Below are 24,778 nucleotides of genomic sequence, written 5' to 3' on the forward strand. Positions count from 1 at the left end.
CAGTCTGCTGCATGCGTTTACATTGTCATCTTATAACAAATCAGTTCTGCAGACGCACGCAAGCTGAATGAAGGTTCTTGAAAGAGAAAATTATTTTTCACCTGATTTTATCATGAAGCTACAACCATTTGTAGCTTCATGATACAATCTGGCAGAAGACAATTTTCTATTTCATTATCATCTTATATACAAAGGTTATATTCTTTGTAAAACTCATGCTTTGAGCAGCTTGGGGCTCTAGTGCATCACTTCAACGTTTTCTTTAGTGAGCCTGTGAGAGAACCTGTATGGTCAAAACATTTTGCTGCAAAGTTGAAATTGAACTTGATTTTTGGTGTGATATGAATGCATTGACATTCTGAGTATTGATGCATTGCTAAAGAACATTCGTATGCTAGTATGCACCATGTGTGCCTACAAGACTTGTTTTTGTGGTCATTAGAAAATTGTTTTGTTTTGTATTATTTGTATTAGGCAAGTGTGAAGTGTGAACTGACGCAGTATTGAAACTGAAAACTAATGTGAAATTTCTTTGACTTAGAGGTTTTTTTGGTTAACAGGTATGGTTGTGGTGTTGTAGCATGGTCGAAATGTTCATACATAATGTAAGGATAATGTAATGTAATGTAAAGGGATATGTAATGGTATGACTGCATCAACCACAGAGTGCACATAAATTTGCTCTTAATTTCTGTTGGTGGAAATACTTCACCCACCCTGGTACATGCTGCATGTTTTAAAAATATGTGTTTTGCTTGCACCTTTAACAAAGCCCTACGAAACCTGAGTTTATGCTGAAATTTAAAAAGTGAATTCTCAATGTACTTTTTCAACGCATGAAATGGGTATGGTCGGACTCCAGTGTGGTGATGGCCCATAGTCATTATAGGAGATGTGCTGAAGCACATTTCTTTGTTTTCAATACATATGTTACCCTTGGGTTTTAGTAGTGAAATATCTCTGCTTCAAAGCTTGAATTTTATTTTGTGGAATGTTTATCTTGCTAAGTTGTTTCTGGTGTATGGAGTGTGAGCAGTTTTGTTTCAAATTCAGATTGAGTTCCTGGTAACTTTTGAATAGTTTGACTCATAGTATTTTTTCTGTTCCTGGTATCTCTAGGTCAGTATTGTGGCAGTCTGAAAACATTTGAGATAGGTGTAATTTAAAGGAGCCACATAAGTGTGGGATTGAGGATCCTCCAGAGAACTAAAAGAAAATGGAAGCTGTGAGTTATTTTGAGGCTCTGAAAGATGTTTTGAGGTACATTGCTACTACAGTACCTAGTACCTAATGAACATAGCTTTGCACAATGGGCAACGAAGCTTTGTGCCAGAGAGTTACGCCGGCTTAGAGGATTTAATATTTTTGGGGGAGTTTTAGGGTTCATTTCTGTATATTAGTATGAGTGAAATACTTATACTAAATTTACATTTTGATATAAAGGTTATCCTACTACTTTTTGGTGCTATTTTATTCAAGGTTATGTGGCTTGAGATGTCGGCACTCTGGAAAGTTCTGTACATGCGAAGAAACTGCTTATTTATTCCTAATTGTGCTTTTCAATAAACAATGCTTCAGTGCAATGTAGTGACAGAAACTTGCGACATTATCAGTTTGGGATGTGAACATCGTTTTGTATTAATTATAAAAACAGCTGTTATTTATTTGAAAAGCATTTGAGATTTGATTTAGTTCTTGCCCTATATTATATTTGTATTCGGTTCAGTCTGAACAGTTACTGCTCGCACATCCCTAGTTTTCATAAGCTGGTCAACCTACATGTTGAAACTGGATTTCCTATTGAAGAAACTGGCTCTTGTAACTTGCATGTGGGAAGTTTTACTAGGAGAAAATTGAAGAGCTGTTTTCTTTTTCGTCCCAGTAAAATGGTGGTGCTTTACATCTTTTCGGCTTACAGCTATAAACAGCAAGTGGATGCTTACTACGCTCGGCTAGGCTACAACCCGGCACAGATAATGGAGCGCCTCAGTGTGCATTCTGGCCGTTCGTCGGCCAATGGAGATTCGCGTCGTGATGAGAGCTTTGCCAGCAACACGGAAGATGATTGTGATCCCAGCATTCTTGACAATGAGTCCACACGCCTCGACCATGGTAAGATATTTGTTTGTGTATGAAGAAACCAGGCAAGGCATAGCTGCTCCAAGCATTAGGATAGAAAGGGAGAAACTGTGTATGAACGTCGAGTAGCAGTATGCAAATGCAGTGTTATGTGATCAGGATTCATTGGGGAAATGTTATGTGCCTGCTTAGTGTGGTCATTCAAATGAGGAAAACAGTGTTCTGCCTCTTATGAGAAAAGGGCCTGCATCTAGGATGGGTAGAGTTGGTTCTCAGGAGATTAATAGGAGACCCGCAAAAAGATGAGTACTTAAGGGACAGGACGAGCGCTCCAGTTATTCCTGTGCGGGGTGTCCCAGCTCTCCCAATGAAAGAGCTTGGATGGGACTAGGAAGGAATGGGCAAGATAACCGACCACTGTTAACTGCGGGTTTTATAGTTGTTAAATCTACTTTGTAATGTAAAAATCCTTCCAAATGGGAGCTGGGATTGGCTTTGTTTTGGCCACTCACAAAACCTTAAAATGCCGTTCATGGAACTCCTGGGTTTCGTGGAAACCCCTGGTCTATAAGAAGACAAACCCAGCAGTGCAGACATCGATTCGGTACTTGAACGAAAAAACCAGTCAAAAACACAAAGGACAAGAGGAGAGGTTCACACCACGACGGTTTTTTTTAAACACAAGAAACGTTTCTATCGGGACCGACTTAGAAATTCAAATTCTTTTTCAAGTAAGCGCACCGAGGTTGTACTAACGCAGTCATCACCTAATAAACTGAAGTAGTACGCTTCCAAGATTTCTTGCTCTTCTTTGCCCTTGCCCCTACCAAGAATCATCACATTGCTAAACAAAGGATAATAACCACACTCATTGCGATGGCGAGGCAAGTTTGCACCGTTATCTGACCCCAGGGAGGAGTGGTGCTCACGCAGGCGGTCATTAATACATCGACCGGTTTGGCCTATGTAAAATCTTTCGCACGTGAGAGGGAACTTATAGACAACCCCTGCAGCACATGCCGTAAAACGGTTTTCATGCTGTGTTGTGCAAACATGGTTCCTTGCCCTGCCTCGAGAAATGCGCGAGCACAGACTCGAAAGCTTACAAGGGGCAGAAAACACAACACTTACTCCGTGCTTGGCAGCAACCTTCTTGATATTGTGGCTCACTTTATGCACATACGGCATAACTTCAAGTTTCCTACGTTCAGTAGCCCCACCATCTACCAGCTTCGTATGTTCCTTCTTTAGCCTCTGAAGCAGCGATTCAGCCACCGCTTTCAAAAGAGGCAGAGGGAACCCTGCGGCTTCTAAACGTTGGGATTGTGCGTCAAAGCTACTTTTAATAGCGTGGCGACAGCTTCTTTCAAGCGCATTGCGGAAACAATTGATTGCAATCCCTCTTTTTACAATCTTTGAATGTGCAGATCCAAATGGTAAAAGAGCTTTCTTGCCCCTACGTGAAAACATCCAGCACAAATGCCCGTCATCAAAGAATGTTAGTTGCAGTTCTAGGAACCTGATGGAATGATTGCTAGGAAGTTCATGAGTGAAATTAAGAGTGCGTGAAGAAGCTTTAAAAGCAGTCAATACATCATCTACTGCTGCAGGCAGAGTGTCATTTGTTAAAAGCTCTAAAAGTACTAAAAAATCGTCCACATACCTAAAAACTTTGCATACACGCTTGTTTAGAAGGAAGCCTTGAAGTTTCCTGTCAAATTTTGCTAAAAATATCTGGGAAAGCACTGGGGCAACTCTAGAGTCAATACATATTCCTTTTTTCTGAAGGAACAAGGAACCTTTGAATTCAACAACAGTGGATGACAGATAAAAGGATAGGAGCTCTAGAAAGGCATCTACCGACATACCACATGCATTCTGGAAGCTTACAGCACTGCAGTGATAAATAAGTTCACGCACAGCTACAAAGAATTCATCATGGGGAATGCTGTAGAAGAGGTCGTCAATGTCAACTGAAAAGGCCATGTTTGCGCCAGGGATCCCACTATTAAGGACCTCTACCACCACTGCCGAGCTAGCCACGCTCCTCTTGTCCTTTGTGTTTTTGACTGGTTTTTTCGTTCAAGTATGTACCAACTGGCCCAGATTTCAACCCTTCTGCATTGATTCGGTATCCCATGCCTGGAGTCACTTGGTGAAGGGCTCAAGTATATCATCCATGCTTTCTTGTGAAACGTGTATGACACCGTGAGGCCTTTTACATTCTTGTAGTGTTGCAATTTGCTCTTGCCAATAACAAATGATTGCAGTTTGCACAAGGCATCCAAATTCGCCATGAGTAAAAGTGAGACATATACCTTGCTCATTTTTCCTCTATGGCGTGTACTGCCCTTCAGATCAAATGTTTTGTTTGGCAGCATCTGCCTAAACAGCGACATTTTATCAGCATTGAAAATTTCCAACCGCGCAAGAAGTGATCGCATCCCTGTTAGGAGAACCAAACTTGCAAGGACACGGCAAGGCACATCATTTGATATATCAAATGTTCTGGTGAGCATGAGTTCAGTACATGCATTGTATGGTGCTATGCGTTTCCATGGGATTTTTAAGTGGATGCTACGACTGTTCAACATAGACAATAGTTCAATATGTCTGGGTTTTATATATCCAGGATCGCCTGTATGTGCTTGTGCAATGTGAGGCTGGTTCTTGATTGTACAGCGTTAAAGGCTAAGTTAACATTGCTTCCACATATTCATGCCTTGAAAGATTGTTTCATGGGGAAACTTAACATTTATTGTTTTCATTGTAGTGTGGAGCTACAGAATTGATACTTTAGAGTATCAACGGTACGATCACGCCTGATATGAATTTCAGGATGATGCGAATTTTCCAAAAGTCTTGGCTCAAGTCCATAAGCTTACAGTGTGCTAAATTTCGAATGTTGCGAGCTGCCTTTCACGCTGTGGTGGATGATACGATTCAGCAACCATGTGATCCGAAAGAGCTGGGGAGGAGGCGCTGGACGCACTCCTGTTTTCCAGGGCGACCTACACCAGGGTGTCTACCAACCGGGGAAACAGGGAATTCTCAGCAAATTCGAATAGTCTGGAAATACTCAGGGAAAACTAGGGGAATTTGTGCTTCTGTCAGGGAGATTTAGCTGTAATTTTGTTGAAAGTGAATGAAAGTCGCGCTAATAATGGCTCCATTAACAGATGAATCACAACAAATCGCATTTGACGCCATGTTGTTGGGTCGAGGAAATTGCAGAGTACAGTCAACAACGGATTTTCCAGAGTCCAGATTTTTCTGACATGCCCGATAATTCTCACGAATTTGCAGTGCTACCACATACTCCATAGAGTCAATGTATAAGAACGTCTGAAATTTGTGATGCAAGAACACTTTGCCGACCGATATTTCGGACTTTTTGTCGTGACTTCAAGTCCAAAACGGCATTAATCAAAGCCACCACCGTCGCCATATTGATTATCTTGTCACCTCGAACTGGCGCTCTAGCAGGCAGGTCCGCTGACAAGTGTAGCCACTACTGTGGCAACGCCAGGCCTAGTGGCTTCTATGTTCGCTATTAAGCTTCTTGCTGTGTGGTGCCATGTTTTTCATTGAAAGAATTCGCCGCTGTCAGCAATGGCACCAACTCTGCCATTGTAATCCTGCAGATTGGCTTCGAAGCTCGGAAAACATTGTGTTGTATAATGCCGGTTCTCGAAAGCCAGCTTTGCTTCACTTAAGCAGGGTTACGTGGCGATGCATATGAAAACTATAGCGGTAAAGCTTAACAAGCGAGGGAAAGGGCGATTGTCATGGGACACAGTCTGTATTTCTTAATTATACATGCGTGCATCTGCGTCTCCTGTCGCACTCTGAGCACCGATATGCCTAATAAGTGGCATATCGCACTGGCATGCCTTCAGAGGCATGCCTTCAGAGCTTTTTTGGATGTCCCTGTGGCAATTTGAGCTCTTAAGGGCAGCTGTACATGCATTCATTTTTTCGGACTGCCTGATGTGTCGGACAAATTCGCGGCCCCTAGGAAGTGCGAAAAATCATACGTTGACTGTACAAATGACCAAGAAGATGCTTCAAATGGTCTGTGGGGTTAAGGGATGGTGGAAGGACGAGAACGGAAAGGATCCATGCATTGAGAAGTGAATGGGAAAGGAAGCGTGCTGCCACCTCTTTGAAGAAGCTTGAACTCAAAAAAACAAAGTGTTGGCTGACGCTGAGATGCAGGTGTTTCTCATCCTAATGAAAATAAACTTTAAAGCAGTGCAACCCAACACTGAGGTGTTGTGTACGGGCTGAGAATATGTTGGGACAGTTGAGGTTGACTTTCCAGCTGAGAGAGAATCTTAGTTGCGACAAAATTCAGGCCTCATCCAATGAGCTTGCTATCAGTTGATAGAGATAGCTCATGTTCGAAAATATCTGCTTCTGTATGCATCTCCTTTTCATTGGTATTTAAAAGTGTTCGGCTCAATTTGGAATGGGTTTTCACATTTTTTTTTCAAATATATTTTATTTGTTGTACATTTTACTAACACCTTGCTTCTGTTTTCTTTTTGAATAAAATAAACATTACACCTTACTATTCAAACTGGATTAAGTAATTTTTTGTTTCAACAAGCTTACTAGAGAGTGACAGCATCGGGCAACAAGGTGTCAGCCCTTGTTGACATATAACAGTTCTCTCTCGTTCAGAAAATTTTGCAAAGGCACTCAGCGAAAACCTCGAAAACTCGGGGAATTTCGAAATGTTATCTTAGTAGACACCCTGTACATCACAAAAATTTTTTTTACTTTCTACAATGCAGTTTTCAAACACTTGGTAACTTTATCAGGAGCCAACAATCACACATGATCCGTTCTCTCAGCGTCAACAAGATCGGCGACATTTGCTTCCATGAGCCGCCTTATTTCTGGGTTACATGTCTTCTGTCGTCTTCGGCTCCCGATGACAATTCTAAACTTTTCTACCTTTGAACTCTAGCGCATGATACGAAGTAGCTTCACCGCTGCCAAGAAAAGCAAACAGATTCTCTTACCTTGCGCAAACCGCACCCTTGTCACTATCATGCCGCTACTAGGACATAGCAACGAATGAAACTCGGAATAACCAGGCAGACCATAAAATGTTGGCCTTGGAACAAGCGAAGTGCACAGCTCGCTGCTGCTATAGTGTGTGCAAAACAAGCATGCTAATGTTGCCAGTGTTGACAAGTAGTCAGGTTCTAGTTCAAGCTCTCTCACTCACACTCAAGAGGTCCCTTCTAAGCAGTTTTTTTTTTTTTTCGCCAGTTCTCTGCACAAGTGAATTCGATTACCTTGTTGCAGCCAATCAGCGGGGTTGTACTGTTAAAGGGACCCTGAAACGCTTTTGATGATTTTCTACAAACGTACTGAGTCGTTAGAGCAGGTCTTTCTGATCATTAATTGACACATCTAAGTGCCCCACGTAATGCGTGTAATTTATTATAAGGTTTTAAAAGTGCACATCGCTGCCGATCGCATCACACTCGGCGGAATTTTAAGCCGCCCCTACCCATATGACCGAAATCACCCATACGACGTCAGTGGGGCGAGCTATCCGATTGGCTAACAAGGGTGCGTGATCGAGAATTTTTCCAACTTTATGGTAAACAAATGATCTTCGTAATAGTTGGAGTGTTAGTTAATTTGTTTTTATGAAAAGAAAGTAACATAAAGAGAATGCACAAGAACAATTTTTCAGTACACTTAAGCACTTCCGGCACACAGCAAGTGTTGTCTGCTTGTGTTACAACGTACTCCATTTTGACGAGAGCTCCGCGGTCAGGGTCGGTCAGTCTTTTCGCGAGCACTATGATTCGACTTTGTTGCCTTGTGGACTGCAAGCGCAGCGACTGGCAGTATATCAAGCTGCGACATCGTGTCCCTCTGCAAGGCAGCGTACGAGCGAACTGGCTGCTGCGCATCGGACTGCCGCTATCCGATCAGCGCCAGGATTTGCGCGTTTGTGGCCGTCACTTTACACCGGAAGATTACTAACGCAATAGCATTTCGCGAGTCCGGTATTAGGGCAAACGCAAGCGCAAAGGGGACAGGGCCTGGCCGCTTGACTGTGCCGTAACAGGATAAGCCATGAGATGAGCAGAAGGGCACATGTGAATAGTCTGCACGGTGCAGCCACCTGGTGGCACAAAGCTCAGCCATACACAGTAACAGCAACGAAGTGTATCCTTCTTTGCTGCTGGTGTCTATTTTTTGCAGGAGTGTAATCATCAACACAATGTTTTTATAAATGTTTAACATGTTTTACACTTGGTTAGAGCAATATTAGCGCTTTGTTTGGCTGGTTAAGCGCTGCACCAACAAGTGTATGGACCGTGCAGACCGATGAGGCTGCTCACGTACGCCTACGCTAACGTTCCTTCATCAGCTTGAGTTTATGCCTCCAGTCATTTGCCTAAATGACCAGCTTGCCTGTGGTTACCGGAATACAAAACACGTTCGGCGCTATGACAGAATGCTCGCAAGGCACGCTGCTTCGATAGCCCTCGCTTGGGGTAGACGGCCAAGCGGCTAGCGGAGAGGTCTCGCGCGGGTGCGGGCGGGCTCCAAAACAACCGGAAGTGGACGATGTGACGTCGCATCGTGACGCTGAACCAGTGAAGGTGGAGCTTAGCCCCGCTCGCTCGGCGAACGAGTTGAGGAGAAAAAGCATGGCTAGGGAGGAGGGTAACTTCTAATCGCTTGTACCTCCATTAATACGTAATGCTTCACTTAAATTGTGGTGCGAATGTTCTACTTAAACTGTACCCTACGCGTCTACAAAATTTGTCCGCACCGTTTCAGGGGCCCTTTAACAAAACTCTGCCTCTGATGTCCAACCTTTGAAGCAAGGATGAGGCAATCTAGAAACAGGGGTTCACCCTCCTTCCATGACAGTCAACACTGGTTCCTTGCTGTCTTGACGGTCAGCTTGTGATGGTCAGGAGACTGGCCTTTTCAGTTGTTGTCGCCTCGAAGTGAGCTTCTTTCTTTGCGTGTCACAGTCGATGTCGGGCCCCATCACCATCAAGGCGGGCGCAGATGAAGGGGCTGCTTCAGGGGAAGCACTTAAAGAATGTGCACTTCCGATTTAGGGCACTTGTTTGCCCGTCACAGTTGGTGTCAGGCTCCATCGCCTTCTAGGCATGCACCGATGACGGGGGGAACCACCCAAAAAGTACATACTGCCGATTTGGGGTGCAATACCAGTGAGTCAAATGCGTGTCAGCTACAGTACGAATCGCAACCTTAGTTTTTCCTTTTCACACTTGCTTTTGTTGCTTTTATTTCTGCATGGAGAAATACAGCGCTGTGACTATCAGAATCTCCAATCTCCCGTGTTTACAGCGATACCAAAGTGGCAGCGCTATGTCAATAAAAAGCCACGTGATGAACAGTGAACCTCTTGAAGCCTGATTGTCTTTCTGATTTTAAAGACAACAGACTAAAAAAGTTCAGTTTTCTCAAATGCTGCTGTGCATTCCTTCCAAATATTTTGGCATAAGATAAGGATGTAGCGGCAGCAGCATCGGCGTCGCACGAGAGGCGACGTAGACGCTCGCGTCCACACGAGGCACGAGCGGCTGGCAAGCTCTGGCACGGGCTAGCGTTCCGAAGGAGATTATTAAAGAGAATGCTATGCTAAGAGATCGAGTGTCGGTTTTTCCTCTCCTGCGAGAGTTCGAGACTTTACCGGTCTACGTGGCCGCTGTCCGCCAGTTTGGTGACCCGGATGTGATACTGCCATACGCTCCTGTGGTAGAGACGACCATGGACCAGACCAACGCTACGAGAGCTCAAGGCCAGAACCCTTCCCAGGAACACGGTGAGCCCTCCTGTTCCGCCATCGCTGTCCGCCTCACACAGTACTGGGACCAGCATCCTTCGGCATGGTTTCTTCAGGCCGAAGCGAAATTTCAAGTCGCTCGTATCCGCTCTCAAGCCTCGAAGTTCCATTACGCTGTCGCAGCTCTCTCGCCCGCTGCCATTGACGAGGTAGCAGATTTGTTGAACTCCCCATTTTCTGCCGCCGCCTATGACGATCTCAAGGCAGCACTGCTACAGCGCACAGCAGCTTCACAGCGTTCTCGCATCCAGCAGCTTCTGTCCGCTGAAGAACTCGGCGACCTTCGCCGAATGAGCCAGCTGCTCGGAAACAGCGCGAGATCCATCGACGACACGCTGTTGCGCGAATTGTTTTTGCAACGACTCCTGGCTAATGTGCAGATGGTCCTGGCGACAGCCTCTACCATGGACCTTACCGGACTTGCCGCTTTGGCCGACAAAGTCATGGAAGTAGCCACCCCAACCATCGCAGCCACGTCACCGTCTCCGGGTGACAATACAACCGCTCTGCAAACTCTTCCCTACTCTTCCGCAGTGCAATCTCCGCTCGACTCCTTGTGTCAGCGCCTGGAATGCGTCATCTGTGGAGCAGAACATTGCCGCACATCTCGTTGCTCACGCAGCCTAGTTCCAGCAGATTAAGACGCACGGGCACCCGCAATGAAACCACGACTACAACACCTGGCGTTCGCTACTACCACTGCCGTTTTGGAAACGACGCTCGTCACTGTCGGTGTTTCTGCGCTTGGCAGGGAAACAGGCTGGCCAACCTCTAACGGTGACGAGTGGTCCGGCCCAGCACACAAGTCGCCTTTTCTATGTGACGGACAGAGTTATGGGACAGCGATTCTTAGTCGACAAAGGTGCTGACGTCAGCATTCTTCCCGCAAAGCACTCCGACCGAAAAGCGACACCTGTGTCGTTTTTGCAAGCCGTCAACGGCACCAGGATTCCAGTTTTCTCGTCATGCTCCGTCATGCTAAAGCTTGGCCTTCGACGAGTGTTCCGCTGGATTTTCCTGGTTGCAGACATCCGTCATGCAGTCATTGGAGCAGACTTCTTGCATAACTACGGACTCCTAGTGGACATCCAATGATGCCGTCTCATCGACTCCGTCACCCAGCTATCCGTTCCTGGCGTCCCATCATCAGGCACATCGCCCATAGCGCCCATTTCTGCCATGTTGGACGAACCTTTCGCCGCGCTCCTACGCGAGTTTCCCCACTTTGACACGCCTGCCGGACTGGACGCAACCGGTACAACATGACGTGTGCCATCACATCGTCACCTCCGGCCCACCGGTCTATTCCTGACCCCAGCGTTTGTCCCCCGAGAAACTCAAGATCGCTTGTGCAGAGTTTGAACACATGCTGCAACTTGGCATCATCCGCCCTTCCTCCAGTAACTGGGCATCACCACTTAAAATTACAGAAAAATAAATTTTAAGAATGTAAATCTTGAGCAAGTTGGCCATTTCATTGCAGCGTCTCCCCTTAATTTGTTTTTTTACGTGTTTGGTGATATAAATTTTTTCAGTGTCCTGAGAGATTCATATCATTGAGATTCTACTGTAAATGTCTGGTTGCCAGTCCTTTTGACTACTTTCCCTTTTGGCTAAAAAAGATGCCCCTCCCCACACTTCTAAGGTAACCTACACTCATTTCCCCCTATGGTTGCATTTGCAGTGCCCCAGCCAGAAGAGGTGAAGAAGTTCTCCCGGCCACACCCACTGGCTCGTTTCTGTGGTGCCAATGGTTTGCTCAAGCTCGTACCAACCCTAAGCGGTGGAAACCTGCCGCCTCCTATTGAAATTCACAGCCTTAAGGTAGGATTTTTGTAGCAACAGACTCTGGTCTTTTATAGTTTCATTGATGCTACTTTCAGTGGTTTGGTGGTGGTGTTATATCTAGCTGCCTTGTGATTGTGTTGCACTGTCCTCATGTCAAGGATGGTGTTCCTTGTCATATGTTGAGACCGACTCGCACATGTACATTTGGTTCTTGTCAGGCATGAAATTCAGCCCATTGTGCACGGTTTCACTGTAGATGTTGTTGCTCTTACTTACCTTGCTTCAGATGCATGTTGAGAAATTTTTGCTGGCATGATGCACTTGCTGTGTGTCTTGGTGTTAAGCATCTGTGCTGGCTGTGGCAAAATGTGGTGCCATCTAGTATGTACTTGGCAAATGATGGCTCTTTTCTCAAGAGTTTGGTCCACACCGTTTTTTAGTCATTCCTGGCCTTTGATGCTTTTGTTTGTTTTCTGGCATAATTTGACACACGATACACAAGAGGAGCCAGACAAGATGACACAAGGCAACGCGCACACTAAATGTAACTTGTAAAAAGCCAGATTAGACTTTTGCTCACTAGCACTGCCGTTAATCAAACACAGGCCACTAAGCCTGTGTGTAGCTGAGAGCTGGATGTACTAACCAGTGAGCTACCATCTGAGCTGCATGCTCGGCAGTTTGAGTCTGGCATGCATGCAGCCTTGGAGTGCAGTGTCTCTTATGCATCTACTTCAAAGGCAGCAGCATGGAGTTCAAGCATGCAGACTTTGCTGGTGGTCATCAATTTTTTAAATTCGAACTGGTGTTGGCATAACTGTCGATGAGGAATACGGAGCGATTACATTTGGAAATGCTGTGCATAGTGATATTTGCATGGTTTGCTGTGCATTAGTTAACAGACAAATAAGTAGCTTGGTCATTATTTTCTTTTCTTTGAATCGGAAGTAACCAATGCTAAATTCCAATGGCAGACCCAGTACACTCCGCAAGCTCACAGAATACCATCCTCCCATGAAGGGACTCATTTTTGGCTTCAAACGGTGCTGGTCGAGTTGAGTGCGTAGTAACATGCGTTGGGCCCGGGGTGCTTTCTTGCTCCTTTCAGCCATAGAGTTTCCTACAATAATTACTAGAGGGAACTCTGGCGCTGCGATCATTCAGCCACCATGGGAATGATGGGAAGTAAATGGATTTGTACGGTCTTCGTACTTATGGATTCAGATGTTATTGTGGCTTTGTTTATTATGCTTTATCTGGACCTAAATTGGCCAAAACTTCAGCATGAGCATGCATAATCATTGCTAATTGCAGTGTTTCCACTTTTCCATGCATCTGTGGCATAATGGTTGCAATATTGGACTTCTGTGCTAGAGGTCCTGTGTTCAAATCCTGCCGTCGGACAATTTTAATAATGTTTGTCCAATTATTCATAATGCAGTACATTCTTAAAAGTACTGTGTTAAAAACAGACACCCACTGGTGGTGGGTGCCTCTTGTCTTCTCGCTGGTATCCCAGCCAAGCCAATCAGCACCTCAGCAGCAGCTGAAATGGACATGTTCAATATGGTGGACATTTGCAACGATTAGCTTCTAGCTGCTTGTGTTGAGGAGGCTGCTTTCCAAGTCATCATTTTCTCTGTGTGAAAGAGGCTGGTACAATATGAATGACTATTCATTGCTGCTACAAAACTTTGAATTGCTTGCTTAATATCTGGTGTCATCTGTGACTGATGATTTCAATGATTGCCCACAATAGTAAAGGGATCACATCACATGGACTACTGGTCAAATTTTCTGGTTTCTGTGGAGTAGTCTCAACTGCTCCATGGGGTGATTTGGGCTTCATATCTGTTCTCCATCTGCAATTGCAAGTGTTCTTATAAAGAGAGATGAAAATTTTGCTTGAAAAGGGCTCTGAATGTCACATTGGAATTCAGGCTTTGGTAAGACCATTGGCTGATTCCCCAGCTGTGGGGCATGGGCCAGAAACGTTTGGGCAAAAATGAACCTTCAAGATGCAAATCTTGCCAGCCAGGTATCCCATGCCCCTGCTGTGTCATGCTGGTTCCAGTAGAGATGGTGTCCTCCTGTTATGTTTCACCAAGCCTGCCATGTTCCATTGTGTGTTTGCTGGGCACCACACGGTTGAAACCAAACATCTCGGGCATCCTCAAGTATGCAAGATAATGCAGCATGAGGCATAGAATAAAATATACATCCTAATGGTGTTCAAGTAATATATTGCATGCTTGCACCTACTTTATTATATGGGATAAGCTGTCAGTTTATTGTTTTGTTGTTCTATTCCGGTGTGCAGCACTTGTTCCAGAAGGATCCACAGTTCCATGAGTTGCAGGCATTCCCAGGACCTTTGGTCAGGTCAGCTGTGACTGTTATTTTTCTCACTGCGCTCAATCTTTTTGTACATACCTCTATGGTTATGGAAGAGGCTTTGCTTTTCTACAGATTTTACCATCTTTTGATGTTTATGATGCACAAGACCTCTTTGAATCTGCTAAGCCTACTCCTATTTCATCATAGTTAACCATTTCAGTTGACGTAAATACTCATAATATCTGCATGATGCATAGTTGCCAGTTATCATAATGGTAATTTGATTCTGGTTCATTCTGTCCTGATGCAAGGCCCCAGATAATAGTAGCACTTCTATTAGCTAAGCCAAGTCTTCTGTTAATTTAATTTCAAAAGTGGCACAAGGTTGGATAATTCAACCGTAGCCGACATGCACAAGTGAGCTTGTGATGGCCTTTGCTACGGAAAAGTCCCATTGAGGCAACTTAGGGCATGTCAAATGTGGTCTTCCTTGAAAGATAATGAGTTTAATAGCAGGGAAAATCTTAGAAGTCTGTGCAACACTCAGTAGCTCCATGACAGTGAATGGGTGCACCTTGTTGCTGGTTTATGACTGCCTCACACATTGTCATGCGTTGCAACCTGGTGTGGGGGGAGGGCATGCAGCAAAGAAGGCAAAGCTCAGTGTATTTTGAGGCACGGATGCAAAGCTAACAGGATTGGTACTGAATGCTGCAAAGAAAGCTGTCTGATATGTGCGCCCAGCATAGTGCAATCACATTTATTATTCGTGTGTTCGTGTTTTCTGGTCTCCAGTGTTTGTGGAGGTCATAGTGTCTGCCATTACTCTTGAAACAGGTATCAAAAGAAAAGCATACAAAATTTATGTGCACTAAAGTACAAACAGCTGACATAAATACTGGTGTAAGCCTTGTAGCGATGTATGTGCTGGGCATGCTAACCAATAGGACACCAAAGAGGGTGCTGATCTCTTTCTCTCTCTGTATGGGTGAAACATGCACAGTGCAAGTGAATAAACAGAGTGCTTCTTTTAAGTGTTAGCATTCAGTAAGCATTTGTTGGAATTCAATGCTATGAGCTAATTAAACCATTTCTCCTGAAATGGAATTGTCTGATATAAGTAAGTGTAGCTCGTTGGTATTTTGTTTTTGCCAAAACAACATTACTGCATTCCATCCCTTGATGCAGGTCTGAGACGCACAAAAATGATGTGATCCAGTTCTGCACGCAGAAGATCCAGTCATTCGCCGAAGACCCCAGCTTGCCTGACCGATCATCACACATCCTCCTTTGGGAGCTGCTCGTGCTCATGCTGAGGCAAAATGGGGTAGGCACCACTCTTCCTGCCACTAGGACCTGGAGGTGAAGAATAATTGCAAAACGGCATCTCTTATGCTTCCCTCTGCTGATGTCTTATTCTAGGGACATATTACTGTACAGCTGAGCCCTTAGCAATGATTGAAGTGGGATGACATGCAGATGTTTAGGCTTAGGAGCTGCAAGTACTTTTTTTTATATTCCATAAAGCAGTTTGCTTCTTTCGCCCATTATCTTCAGCTTATTGCTGCTTTCCTGTGTTATTGAATGATTTCTGTGCAAGGAAGGTTGGCCTATTGCTGTGTGAAATTGCCATTGCTTTAAATGTGAAGAAAGAGGGAAAACATGGGAGGGGGGCTGGCAAAGCTGTGTGCACAGAATGTTCTGCACGGGCCAGGCTTCTAGTGGCTGTAAAGCAGTGCATGTGAATAAGTTATGTACTTTGTGATAAATTTTAAATTTTCATAATTGTTTAAAATGTTACATAACAAGCAGGTCTTGTCAATTTTCCTATAGGTATTTCAAGGAGGTGGCAGTTGCCTACAGCAAGGACAATGCCTAACATATTCCGCGGCTAAGATGAAGACGTGGGTTCAATGCCTAGACGCAGTGGCACTGTTTCAGCGTTGTAGAATTAACAAATTACATTCTGGGGTTTTATGAGCCAAAAATCATAAGATGATTATGAGGCACGCTGTAGTAGGGGAGTCTGCATTAATTTAGACCACTTGGGGTTCAACATGCACCCAGTTCTTGGTACACATGCGTTTCTTGCATTTCCACCCCCATTAAGATATGGCCGCTACTGCCAGAATTCGATCCCACGTCCTCAGGCTTAGCAGCGCAACGCCGAAGTCACTATGCCGCCACAGTGAGTAGTGGAATTCAGGAACACCTGGCTGCCCAGGTTTCGATGGTGCATGCTAGGAATTGTGGAATGTGGAATGCTCCACTGCAGTATTTCTCATAGCCTGTGGTGACTTAAAGGGACTATAAGTACAACTTCAGAAGATTATTTGTTGTCATTACAAGGTTTACAATGTAGCCCAAATATAACGAAGTTGGTGGGAATCAGAAATTACTTGCTATAACCGCTTTTTCTGTATATCAGGACTCAAAAAAAAAAAAGCTAATTCGCACATGAAGTAGACCAAATAGAAAATTTTATTTACACCCTCTGAAAAAAAGTAGTCGAGGGTCCCCTGCATGTGTTTCACAAGCACGCATTTCAGAACAGTGGCCTCAGCACTCCCAACTGAGTGCAAACGCCCAGTTCGGAACTTGGTTAGATACGTAACATATCGACAGCTGCGATATCTGCTCTAGAGGTCACTGGCTGAGGTGCACCAATGTCATCACCTTCGTGGTACGAGGCACTGTCATCAGCGATCATTTCCCTTTCAGAAATGCTTGTGGTGAGTTCGTCGGTGGCCAGCTCCTCAGTTGTGACGAGGTCTTCATCTGCTAGGACAAAGTCCATATAATCCAAGCTGTGTAGGGCAAGGTTTGCATTGCCTGTGGACTCCCAAAGCTGCTGCCCTAAGCTCATCACTGCACTGATGTCATCTGTTACTGTTTCGTCTCCGTCAGCACTGCTGCGCCGTGAGAAACCTGCTTTCTGGAAGCAGTGAAGTATGGTCTGTGACTTCACGTCCTTCCAGGCTCCACTTGCAAAAAATATCGCCTTCACCAGCGGCACCTTCAAGTGAGCTGAGTTGTCAGCTGTTCAAATGTCGACGAGCAGACGTTCGATGACACGGCGGCGATAGTGGACGATAGTTGGCGATTACTCCCTGGTCCATTGTTTGTAGCTTGGCAGTTGTGTTGGGAGGCAGGAAAAGGACCTCGATAGTGCTTAATATGTGTGTTGACATGGTGTGCGCTGCAGTTGTCGAGCAACAACGACACTTTGCACTACTTCGTGCTCGTCTCCTTATCGAAGTCAGTCAACCACACACAGAAGATGGCTCACAGTCGACGACCGATAATTCGGACTCCATGGGGAACGTAAATAAGTCGGAACTATTGAATGCCTGAAAAAACGAATGTATGAAAAAAAAGATAATTTTATTTACATTTTAAGGCCCCCGGGGAAAAAAAAAGTTGTCGATGCGTTGCTGCACGCACCTCCGCTTACGTGCAATCAAGTCCGCCTGTATATCTGCCATTGCTATGTTGTCTCTGTGTGCCGATGAAAGGACTACGAAGGCTTGGGTCAGATCTGCATATGAAGGCACCGGAGCACACAGCACATCATCATCATCATCATCATCATCATCATGTCAGAGTTGCTATTTGATGGCGTGAGAATTTACTTGATTATTTCTTCATCGTTCTGTTCGGCACATGACAACGCCACTCTGTCGATGTCTGTGAAGTCTTCAAACGTGACAGCGGCAGGAACCGGCACACCACATCCTCGCAGGTCATTAACGATGTTTGCATTTGAGCTTGGTGTGGTTGATGGCAGTCCAGGCTCTTCATTGGCGAAGTTGGGCTCATCACCGAAGGTAAATCCAGCGTGACAGAAACTGTTGCTGAGTGTGTCTGCTGACACTGACTTCCAGGCATCAACAAGAATACTCACAGCGGACAAGTCCACATTGTACTTCTTCTTACTGTCTAAGCACAGTATCATGTGGTGCAACAGGCGCGAACGATACGGCACTTTTAAATTCTTTAGAATGCCTTGATCCATAGGCTGGAGAACGCTGGTTGTGTTCGGCGGCAAGTATTCCATCTCATTCGTTTTCAGACCGTTGATTTGGGTATGGGCACCGCAGTTGTCCACGAACAGAAGCACTTTGCGCTTCTGCAACTCAAACTTTCGATACAACTTGTGTATGTATCCCTGAAACAAGTTTTGGGTGATCCACGCCTTAGTATTTGCTTCATACCAGACAGGCAGTCTTTTTTCCCTTGAAACATTTTGCATTTGGCCGATGACTAGCAGTGGAAGCTTTTCCATCCCCAAAGCGTTGCTGCCTACAACAACAGTGAGTCGTTTCTTACTGTGCTTCCCACCATGGCAAGGTTCTCCCGACAGGGCAAGTGTCTTGTCTGGCAGCAGCTTGTAAAAAAGCCCAGCCTCGTCGCAATAGACCCCTTGCAAAAGTACGCCCCTCGCGGCCGCCGCCGCAACTACGTGCGCAGCCGCCATGTTGTGGGGGTGCCGCCAGCTGCCGCTCCTGTCTCGGCATTGTTGACTAAGGAAAGCGTCGCGTCGTTCAAGGCTCTTACGTTGCAAGTCTGCGTTAAGAATATTTATTTCGCAATGGTTCACTTCTGCTGTGTTCCTGAATGTCACCAGGAGGGATACCGATGCAAAAGCGGCGAAAAGGTACGTATACGTGCGTGCTATTATTACGGGTGTTGTTCGCGGACATACCACTGTTGTCCTGGTGCATTGACTCCGCGTAAACGAGCTTGGAGCGAACTTTCCCCGCTGCTGTATTCCGTTATTTTAGCGAAACATTGTGGTAACGCTTTAGAGGCTACGGTAACTGCGTTTTGTGTGTGTGTGTGTGTGTGTGTGTGTGTGTGTGTGTGTGTGTGTGTGTGTGTGTGTGTGTGCGTGTGCGCGCGCGCGCGCGTCTGTGATCACAGTAGGAATGAAACGACCGTGCATGCTAAATGCAGGCGTTAAGCCGCGCTTCGCAAACACTGCGCAAAACTAGCCGCTCGAACTTCGTTCCCCACCGCGTGGGACGTTTCTGCTGAGCGTTGGTTTATCCACGCATGTGTTCGTATTTTGATGGGCGGTAACGTTTTGGGGCACTTGTATAGGGGGTAGAGACGCTGTCGCTCCCTGAAACCACGGCTGTACTGCAGCGCAGCGATCGTACTAGTGACAACACGTTAAAATAAATGACCTCGTCGCAGTGTCCGCAGTCTACAGGCAAGCTATATAGATACGGTGAAGTATATTTGCACTGACGAAAAGTCTGTATTATACCGTGATGTAACTCGAACGTCGCACTCTTGGCCAGCCTGTCTGGTACGACGTGCTACAAATGTGTCGGCAGCCGGCAAGTAAAAAAAAATGTATGTGGTCTACCTATAGCTGCCTAGTTTCCTCATAATCATGCCGAGTATTTTAGTCAAAGCCGCGATCAGAAAAAAAATATTACATTTTTTGCGCCTGCGCCTTTTCATTTATTTTTAAAAACCAAGGATAATTTTTTGTGAACCACAGATTAAAATCATGCCATGAAGTTATAGCGAAGAAACCACTTTTTTGCGAGTGAGCAACATGCAGTGCTAAAAACGTACTGCCTAGATCCATCCTGAATTTCCTTTTAGTCAGCTGCATTGGTACCCATGGCAACGTAAGAATATGAGGGCTAGTGACCCAGCTCTTTTAGTGAAATACCTGTTTTTAGACAAGCACATCATAATTTACCTTTTGCAGGTCTCATTTCACAAGTTCCCACGGGACAAGGTCATGTTCAAAAAGTGGATAATCGCCATAAGAAGGGATCCAGGGCCAAACTTCGTGGTCGGCCAGTTTACGAGGGTCTGCTCCAAACATTTCAAGCCGGATGACTATATCCCAAACGTGGCCAGTGGGCGACGCTTTCTGAAAGACAATGCTGTGCCGACGCAGTTTGTGTTTGCCAAGCCTGTGAAACAGCGTCGACCACCTAAGGAGCGAGCACTGCGCTGCAGCAAGAGTCTCACAAGCCATCTTTTACAAGCAGCAAGCCCCGACACTGATCTGAGTCAGCGTGAAAGTAAGAGTGACCGAGATATGACCTGGGAACCTTCACAGCAATCCGAAGATGCAGGCCAACGAGCCAAGGGTCATGCGACGCAAAACACTGCTGCAGATGTGGTTTGTCAGTCGTGCACTGCCACTTTTCAAAAAATTCAACTGGAGCTAAAAGCAAGGTGCGAAGAAGTTGCACAGCTGTCTGCTCATGTTCAGAGCCTTAAAAGGGCTTTAGGTGAAGCAAGGAAGCTCAGAGAGGACATCGTCGCAGTAAACGACAACAACATTGAGCTGATTGCAGAGAACAAAAAGCTAACTGAGCAGCTTGAACATGTCAAAAAGCAGCTGCAAGAAATGCAACGAGCAGCTGAAGACAAAGAAAGTCGAGCAAAAAAAGAAAGAAAGCCATTTTCACTTGCGAGGTTCCGTGATGACGACAACAGCATGCAGTTTTACACTGGATTATCTAGCTACAAGCACTTTCAATGCTTCCTTTTATACCTGAAGCCGGGTGAAAATGCCTGTAATGTATACTTGGAAAATGAAAGCACACCTGGGGACGTTAAGGGACGCCCACGGAAGCTTGAACCTGCGGAAGAACTTTTTCTCACACTGATGAAATTGAAAACTGGATTTTTCCACCTGCATCTCGGGCATATTTTCGGTGTTTCTGCAAGTACAGTGTCAAGAGTGTTTTCTGGTTGGATCAATTTTATGTACATCCAGCTGGGAAAACTTACTCTGTGGGTGCCACGCAGTAAGATTGACAGGCACATGCCTCCTGCATTTCGGGAGCTGTACCCAAGCACAAGGGTGATCATCGATGCCACAGAGGTAAAGTGTGAAGTACCTAGCTCCCTCGTTTTGCAGTCAGGTACGTACTCAACTTACAAGTCGGCGAACACGTTTAAGGCTCTCATTGGCGTGGCACCAAATGGTCTTCTTACGTTCGCATCAGAACTTTTCATGGGGTCGCTCTCCGACCGCGAAATAGTGATCAGAAGTGGTTTTCTGGACTTAAACTTTGCTCCCGGCGACACTGTCATGGCCGACAAGGGCTTTAAGATCAAGGATCTACTTCAAGAAAAAGGGGTCGGCCTGAATCTGCCACCTTTCTTGACACAAAAACAATTTGAGGAGGATGACGTGCAGCGGACACAAGAAATCGCTTCACTCCGAATTCACGTCGAAAGGAGAATACAACGAATCAAGTGCTACCACATCTTTGATAAGGCAGTACCACTTTCCCTGGGTCCGCTGATTAATCAGGTATGGTCAGTGTGTGCCGTGCTGAGCAATATGCAAAGCCCTTTGATCACCGAAAGCGAGTGACTGGTGGGAAAAACTGCTTTATTGCTGCTAACTCTTACAAATCAATTTGTTTATTACAAAAGCTCACTTGCCTTTATTGCATAAATGTTTAGCTCTTCATGCAATATTCATGTTTTCACCTGCTGTACGAAGAATGGGAGCAGAGTGTCAAAATAAAAATTGTCTAGCACATGAACCATGTCGTTCCACTCTTTTTCGGCGAAATGCACGCGCTGCACTATAATAAAGTGCGGTCCGAAGACAACGAAGTCTGCCCACTGTGTGCGAGTTATCCCCATCTGTCCAATCACCTGCTTGTAGTGTTCATGGGAAACTTTCAGTTCAGGTTGGCAATCTTCATCAAATGCAACGAAGAAGTCTTCTGAAAGGAGAACCTCTCTCGTGGCATGTCTGAGGGAGTATGGGCATTTCACCTCTACTGTACCCCATGGAAAAGGTTCACAAGGGTCAAAGGTTAGGGCGTCAGGCGATGCTCCAAGCCATGGCCTGGACGGGTCGACAAAAAGGCCACAGTTGAATACTTCAACAGGATGTCCCGCAGTTGTCAAGGTATCCTTGTACCTCAGGAGGGCGTCTTTCTCGTTGGCTATGCCGTACCTGGAAAAGGAATTTAGTGAAGCTTCAGGAATTCGAGTGTACGCCCAGGACACAAGTGCATTTGCAATATGTTTTCAGTAACACCATGCCTGAACGTACCTGACGGGCTGAACGCGTGACAGGTCCTTCGGAGTCGTCAGGTTAATCAAGCCTTTCTTTGTCCACTTCTTCCGGTTCAGGACCAAACCGAAGTTGGATGCAGTAAGGCGGTGAAGGCGTCCTTGATGCCATGTTAGGCTGTTTCGTTGCCTCCTAGACGTCCTTTCTAGGTCCTGCGCCTCCGCTGGGGTGATGCATATACTCTGAAATGAATTTCAATGGCACATACCTTATGTGTTAGTGTGCAGGGACTGAAACAATTGATTGTTCAAGCCTACATTAAGGCAATGTTGCATGAATATAGAATATAAAACTATTACCTTAAGAAATGCTGCAGATGCTCCATCAAACGTGTCGGGTATTTTCCATTGTGGAACAGTGAAAGCGCCCGTAAACAGCTCCGCACTTGCCCATATTTGCGGCCGAGGCACTTCTAGCTCTTTGGATATGAAGACTGCAAATCCATGAGGAACCACAGACTGTTGGTAGTCGAGAAGGCAGCCCTTTAAACGTGTCCCAAATTTTGTTTCAGTGACGTCTGAGCTGTCTGCAGCGTCGAGGAAGCTGGCGAACTCCTGCATACCATTAATTTCTTTCAGTGCATCGGCAAAGGCCTTTATGTCTTCCTCCTGTTGCTTCGGGTCTTCGTTAGCAGCAATGCCTTTATAGAGGCGAGAGGTGCGGGGCAAATTTTGCCCGCCCTCCCCTACTCTCCGCCAGTCTACCTGCTGCAGACTTGTTCCGCGAAGCGGATTGGTCCTTGGCACTCTCCACTGCTGCGGCAAATCTGTCGATGAGAGATGCTCTGGCGCTTCATTGTATCCTTTAACTTGAAGTAATGCCACTAACTTCAGCACAGCTTGCAAATGGTTACATGCGTGCTTGCCAGCAGCGCACTCACAAAGGCCGCCAAGTATGTCTCCCTGAAGCGACAACGCTGCCTTGACTGTATATGGTGAGAGGGTTTTTCGTTGGCTTCTGTAGCAGCTGGCCTTCACAAAGATGGTATTAGCCCTGAAACGAAGTGAATAGAAATGTAGAACAGTCCCGGTTTATGCTGGATTGCCACGCGAAATTCTTTATATCTTTCAACTGCGATGAGAAGCACGCGACCTTTTGTTACCAATCGGAGGGGGGGGGGGGGGGGGCGTTACCCCTTACATACGCAATGGACTGTGGGTCGTTGGGAAATACGCAATTTTTTCAGTGTGGGCGTGTGATGTAGCATGGCTTTTCAACTGCGAGCTTATGCAATCATGTGCACAATCACATTTACGTCCAACAGGAAGCCGATAGGTCTGCTTCGCTGCAGGGCAGATGAATGACACAGAAGTGCTTCTGAGGGGGCAAAGTTGATTAACATAGTCGGACACACGCTGTGACATCAAGCAATGCTGTAAAACGTGATACCTGAATTCCGCAATGGCCCGGCGCCCACCACATTTTTCGAGTAAAATCAGACGCTGGGTTTCTTACCCCTCTTTAGAGACTTCCATCATTCAACTGCGTTATGGCGAAGCAGAAACGCGAGCATTTTTTAGTGCAGATTCACGAAGAAAAGCCCAAAATTTTTGAACAAGTGGTAGCGGGACAACGCCTTCTTTTTTTTTTTCGGGAGATAAAGTATTTTACGGATTAGTAATCAGCAAGCGGCTCAACAGTTCCACGAGCGTAAAACCCTGGTGAGCGATTCACCTCAACAAAGTGGTTCTTTTCCGTTCGAGCCTGCGTTCACACCGTGTATAAAGCTACAAGTACTACAACAACTAACTTTATTGCCACATTGAAAACATTCAATGACCAAATTCGGTTAAATTAATCGCCTTTCATTCAGATAGCCTACTACATGGCTCCGAACAAGCGCGCGGGGTGCAGGAGCTATTAAGCGCTTCCCAACATGCCGAATCCATGCGCGCACAAATGTATTGGCCTTGCAAGCTTTCTCAGCGCTGTTACTAATGTTATCTATGAAATTGGCATCACTAAGCCGCAAAAACTTACGTTTTGCAAGAGTAGTTCGCGGAGACTGTAGAGGCAACAATGTAGCTCTCTGTCACCAACTTGTACGCCTTTCGTCGGCCCTTCGTAGTCTTCGTCGAAACAAAACTGCTGATTGCCGTCTCCCGGAGTGGCGGAAGGCACGACAAGTCACTCTCCCAACCGTGTACCGGGTAAACGACGTCGCTCATGTCGAAATCAGCGTCCAAGTAACACCTGACAACTCCAACTTACAGCAGCACCTCGTCATAGAACAAAGAACCAACAACGGCGGCTACTACGCTCCCGCAGTGCCCGCGCTCCCCCGCAACATGGCGAATTCATTCCCAGGATGCTTTTCGCAACCGAAACCGAAACTCGATTTACTCGGCAGGTGGCGTACTTTTGCAAAGGGTCTATTGAAGGTTTCATCCGGAGAGTAGAGACGAAGTAGCTCCACCAGCTTTCCTCTGCGGTAGTTCGCTACCAGTGTGTTATTTACGGCACCACTCTCACCGCACATTTTTTTTTTTAAAGTGCGTTGAAGGGCACCTTGTACCGTTTCTTAAAATTTCGAAGCCAGCCATTGCTGTACTTAACCCTTTCGCTGTCGGACCTTTCTGGCCGTGACGCACCCCCAGTGTCTGCTTGGTTTCAGGGAACGAGCATAACAGGGAATG

The 24,778-nt window shown here is 45.7% G+C and overlaps 3 protein-coding genes across 13 annotated transcripts in view; 2 read left to right on the top strand and 1 right to left on the bottom strand.

Moving 5' to 3' along the window:
• LOC139052300 (protein transport protein Sec16B-like) overlaps positions 1–24,778 on the top strand; it is a 492,173-nt gene that overhangs the window by 209,925 nt on the left and 257,470 nt on the right. For all 11 annotated transcript variants that reach the window (XR_011509833.1, XM_070529379.1, XM_070529385.1 and 8 more), the window contains 4 exons: positions 1,919–2,112; positions 11,625–11,764; positions 14,049–14,110; positions 15,254–15,392. Coding sequence is in view for 10 of the 11 variants with exons in the window: in XM_070529379.1 (XP_070385480.1) it covers positions 1,919–2,112; positions 11,625–11,764; positions 14,049–14,110; positions 15,254–15,392 (535 nt within the window). In the remaining variant the exon portion in view is untranslated. The remainder of the gene's footprint in view (positions 1–1,918; positions 2,113–11,624; positions 11,765–14,048; positions 14,111–15,253; positions 15,393–24,778) is intronic.
• On the top strand, positions 18,576–21,558 carry LOC139052265 (uncharacterized). Its single transcript, XM_070529346.1, has 2 exons — positions 18,576–18,722; positions 19,794–21,558. Exons 1-2 carry the CDS (start codon positions 18,657–18,659, stop codon positions 21,423–21,425), a joined length of 1,698 nt encoding a protein of 565 aa, XP_070385447.1. The 5' UTR covers positions 18,576–18,656; the 3' UTR covers positions 21,426–21,558.
• Positions 21,533–22,804, bottom strand: LOC139052266 (uncharacterized). The gene is made up of 3 exons (XM_070529347.1): positions 22,442–22,804; positions 22,122–22,324; positions 21,533–22,022 (listed from the first exon to the last, which is right to left on the bottom strand). Exons 1-3 carry the CDS (start codon positions 22,700–22,702, stop codon positions 21,533–21,535), a joined length of 954 nt encoding a protein of 317 aa, XP_070385448.1. The 5' UTR covers positions 22,703–22,804.

Source organism: Dermacentor albipictus, unplaced genomic scaffold (genome assembly GCF_038994185.2).
Source record: "Dermacentor albipictus isolate Rhodes 1998 colony unplaced genomic scaffold, USDA_Dalb.pri_finalv2 scaffold_21, whole genome shotgun sequence".
NCBI classification, from domain to species: domain Eukaryota; kingdom Metazoa; phylum Arthropoda; class Arachnida; order Ixodida; family Ixodidae; genus Dermacentor; species Dermacentor albipictus.

What these genes read in the sequence shown, in the direction of transcription:
- LOC139052265 (XM_070529346.1), top strand. Translation starts at nt 18,657, where the DNA reads ATGGTTCACTTCTGCTGTGTTCCTGAATGTCACCAGGAGGGATACCGA. An exon ending in GATGCAAAAGCGGCGAAAAG is followed by an intron (nt 18,723 to 19,793) that starts GTACGTATACGT and finishes TACCTTTTGCAG; the next exon opens with GTCTCATTTCACAAGTTCCC.
- LOC139052266 (XM_070529347.1), bottom strand. Translation starts at nt 22,702, where the DNA reads ATGCAGGAGTTCGCCAGCTTCCTCGACGCTGCAGACAGCTCAGACGTC. An exon ending in CATCTGCAGCATTTCTTAAG is followed by an intron (nt 22,325 to 22,441) that starts GTAATAGTTTTA and finishes AATTCATTTCAG; the next exon opens with AGTATATGCATCACCCCAGC. An exon ending in TCACGCGTTCAGCCCGTCAG is followed by an intron (nt 22,023 to 22,121) that starts GTACGTTCAGGC and finishes TTCCTTTTCCAG; the next exon opens with GTACGGCATAGCCAACGAGA.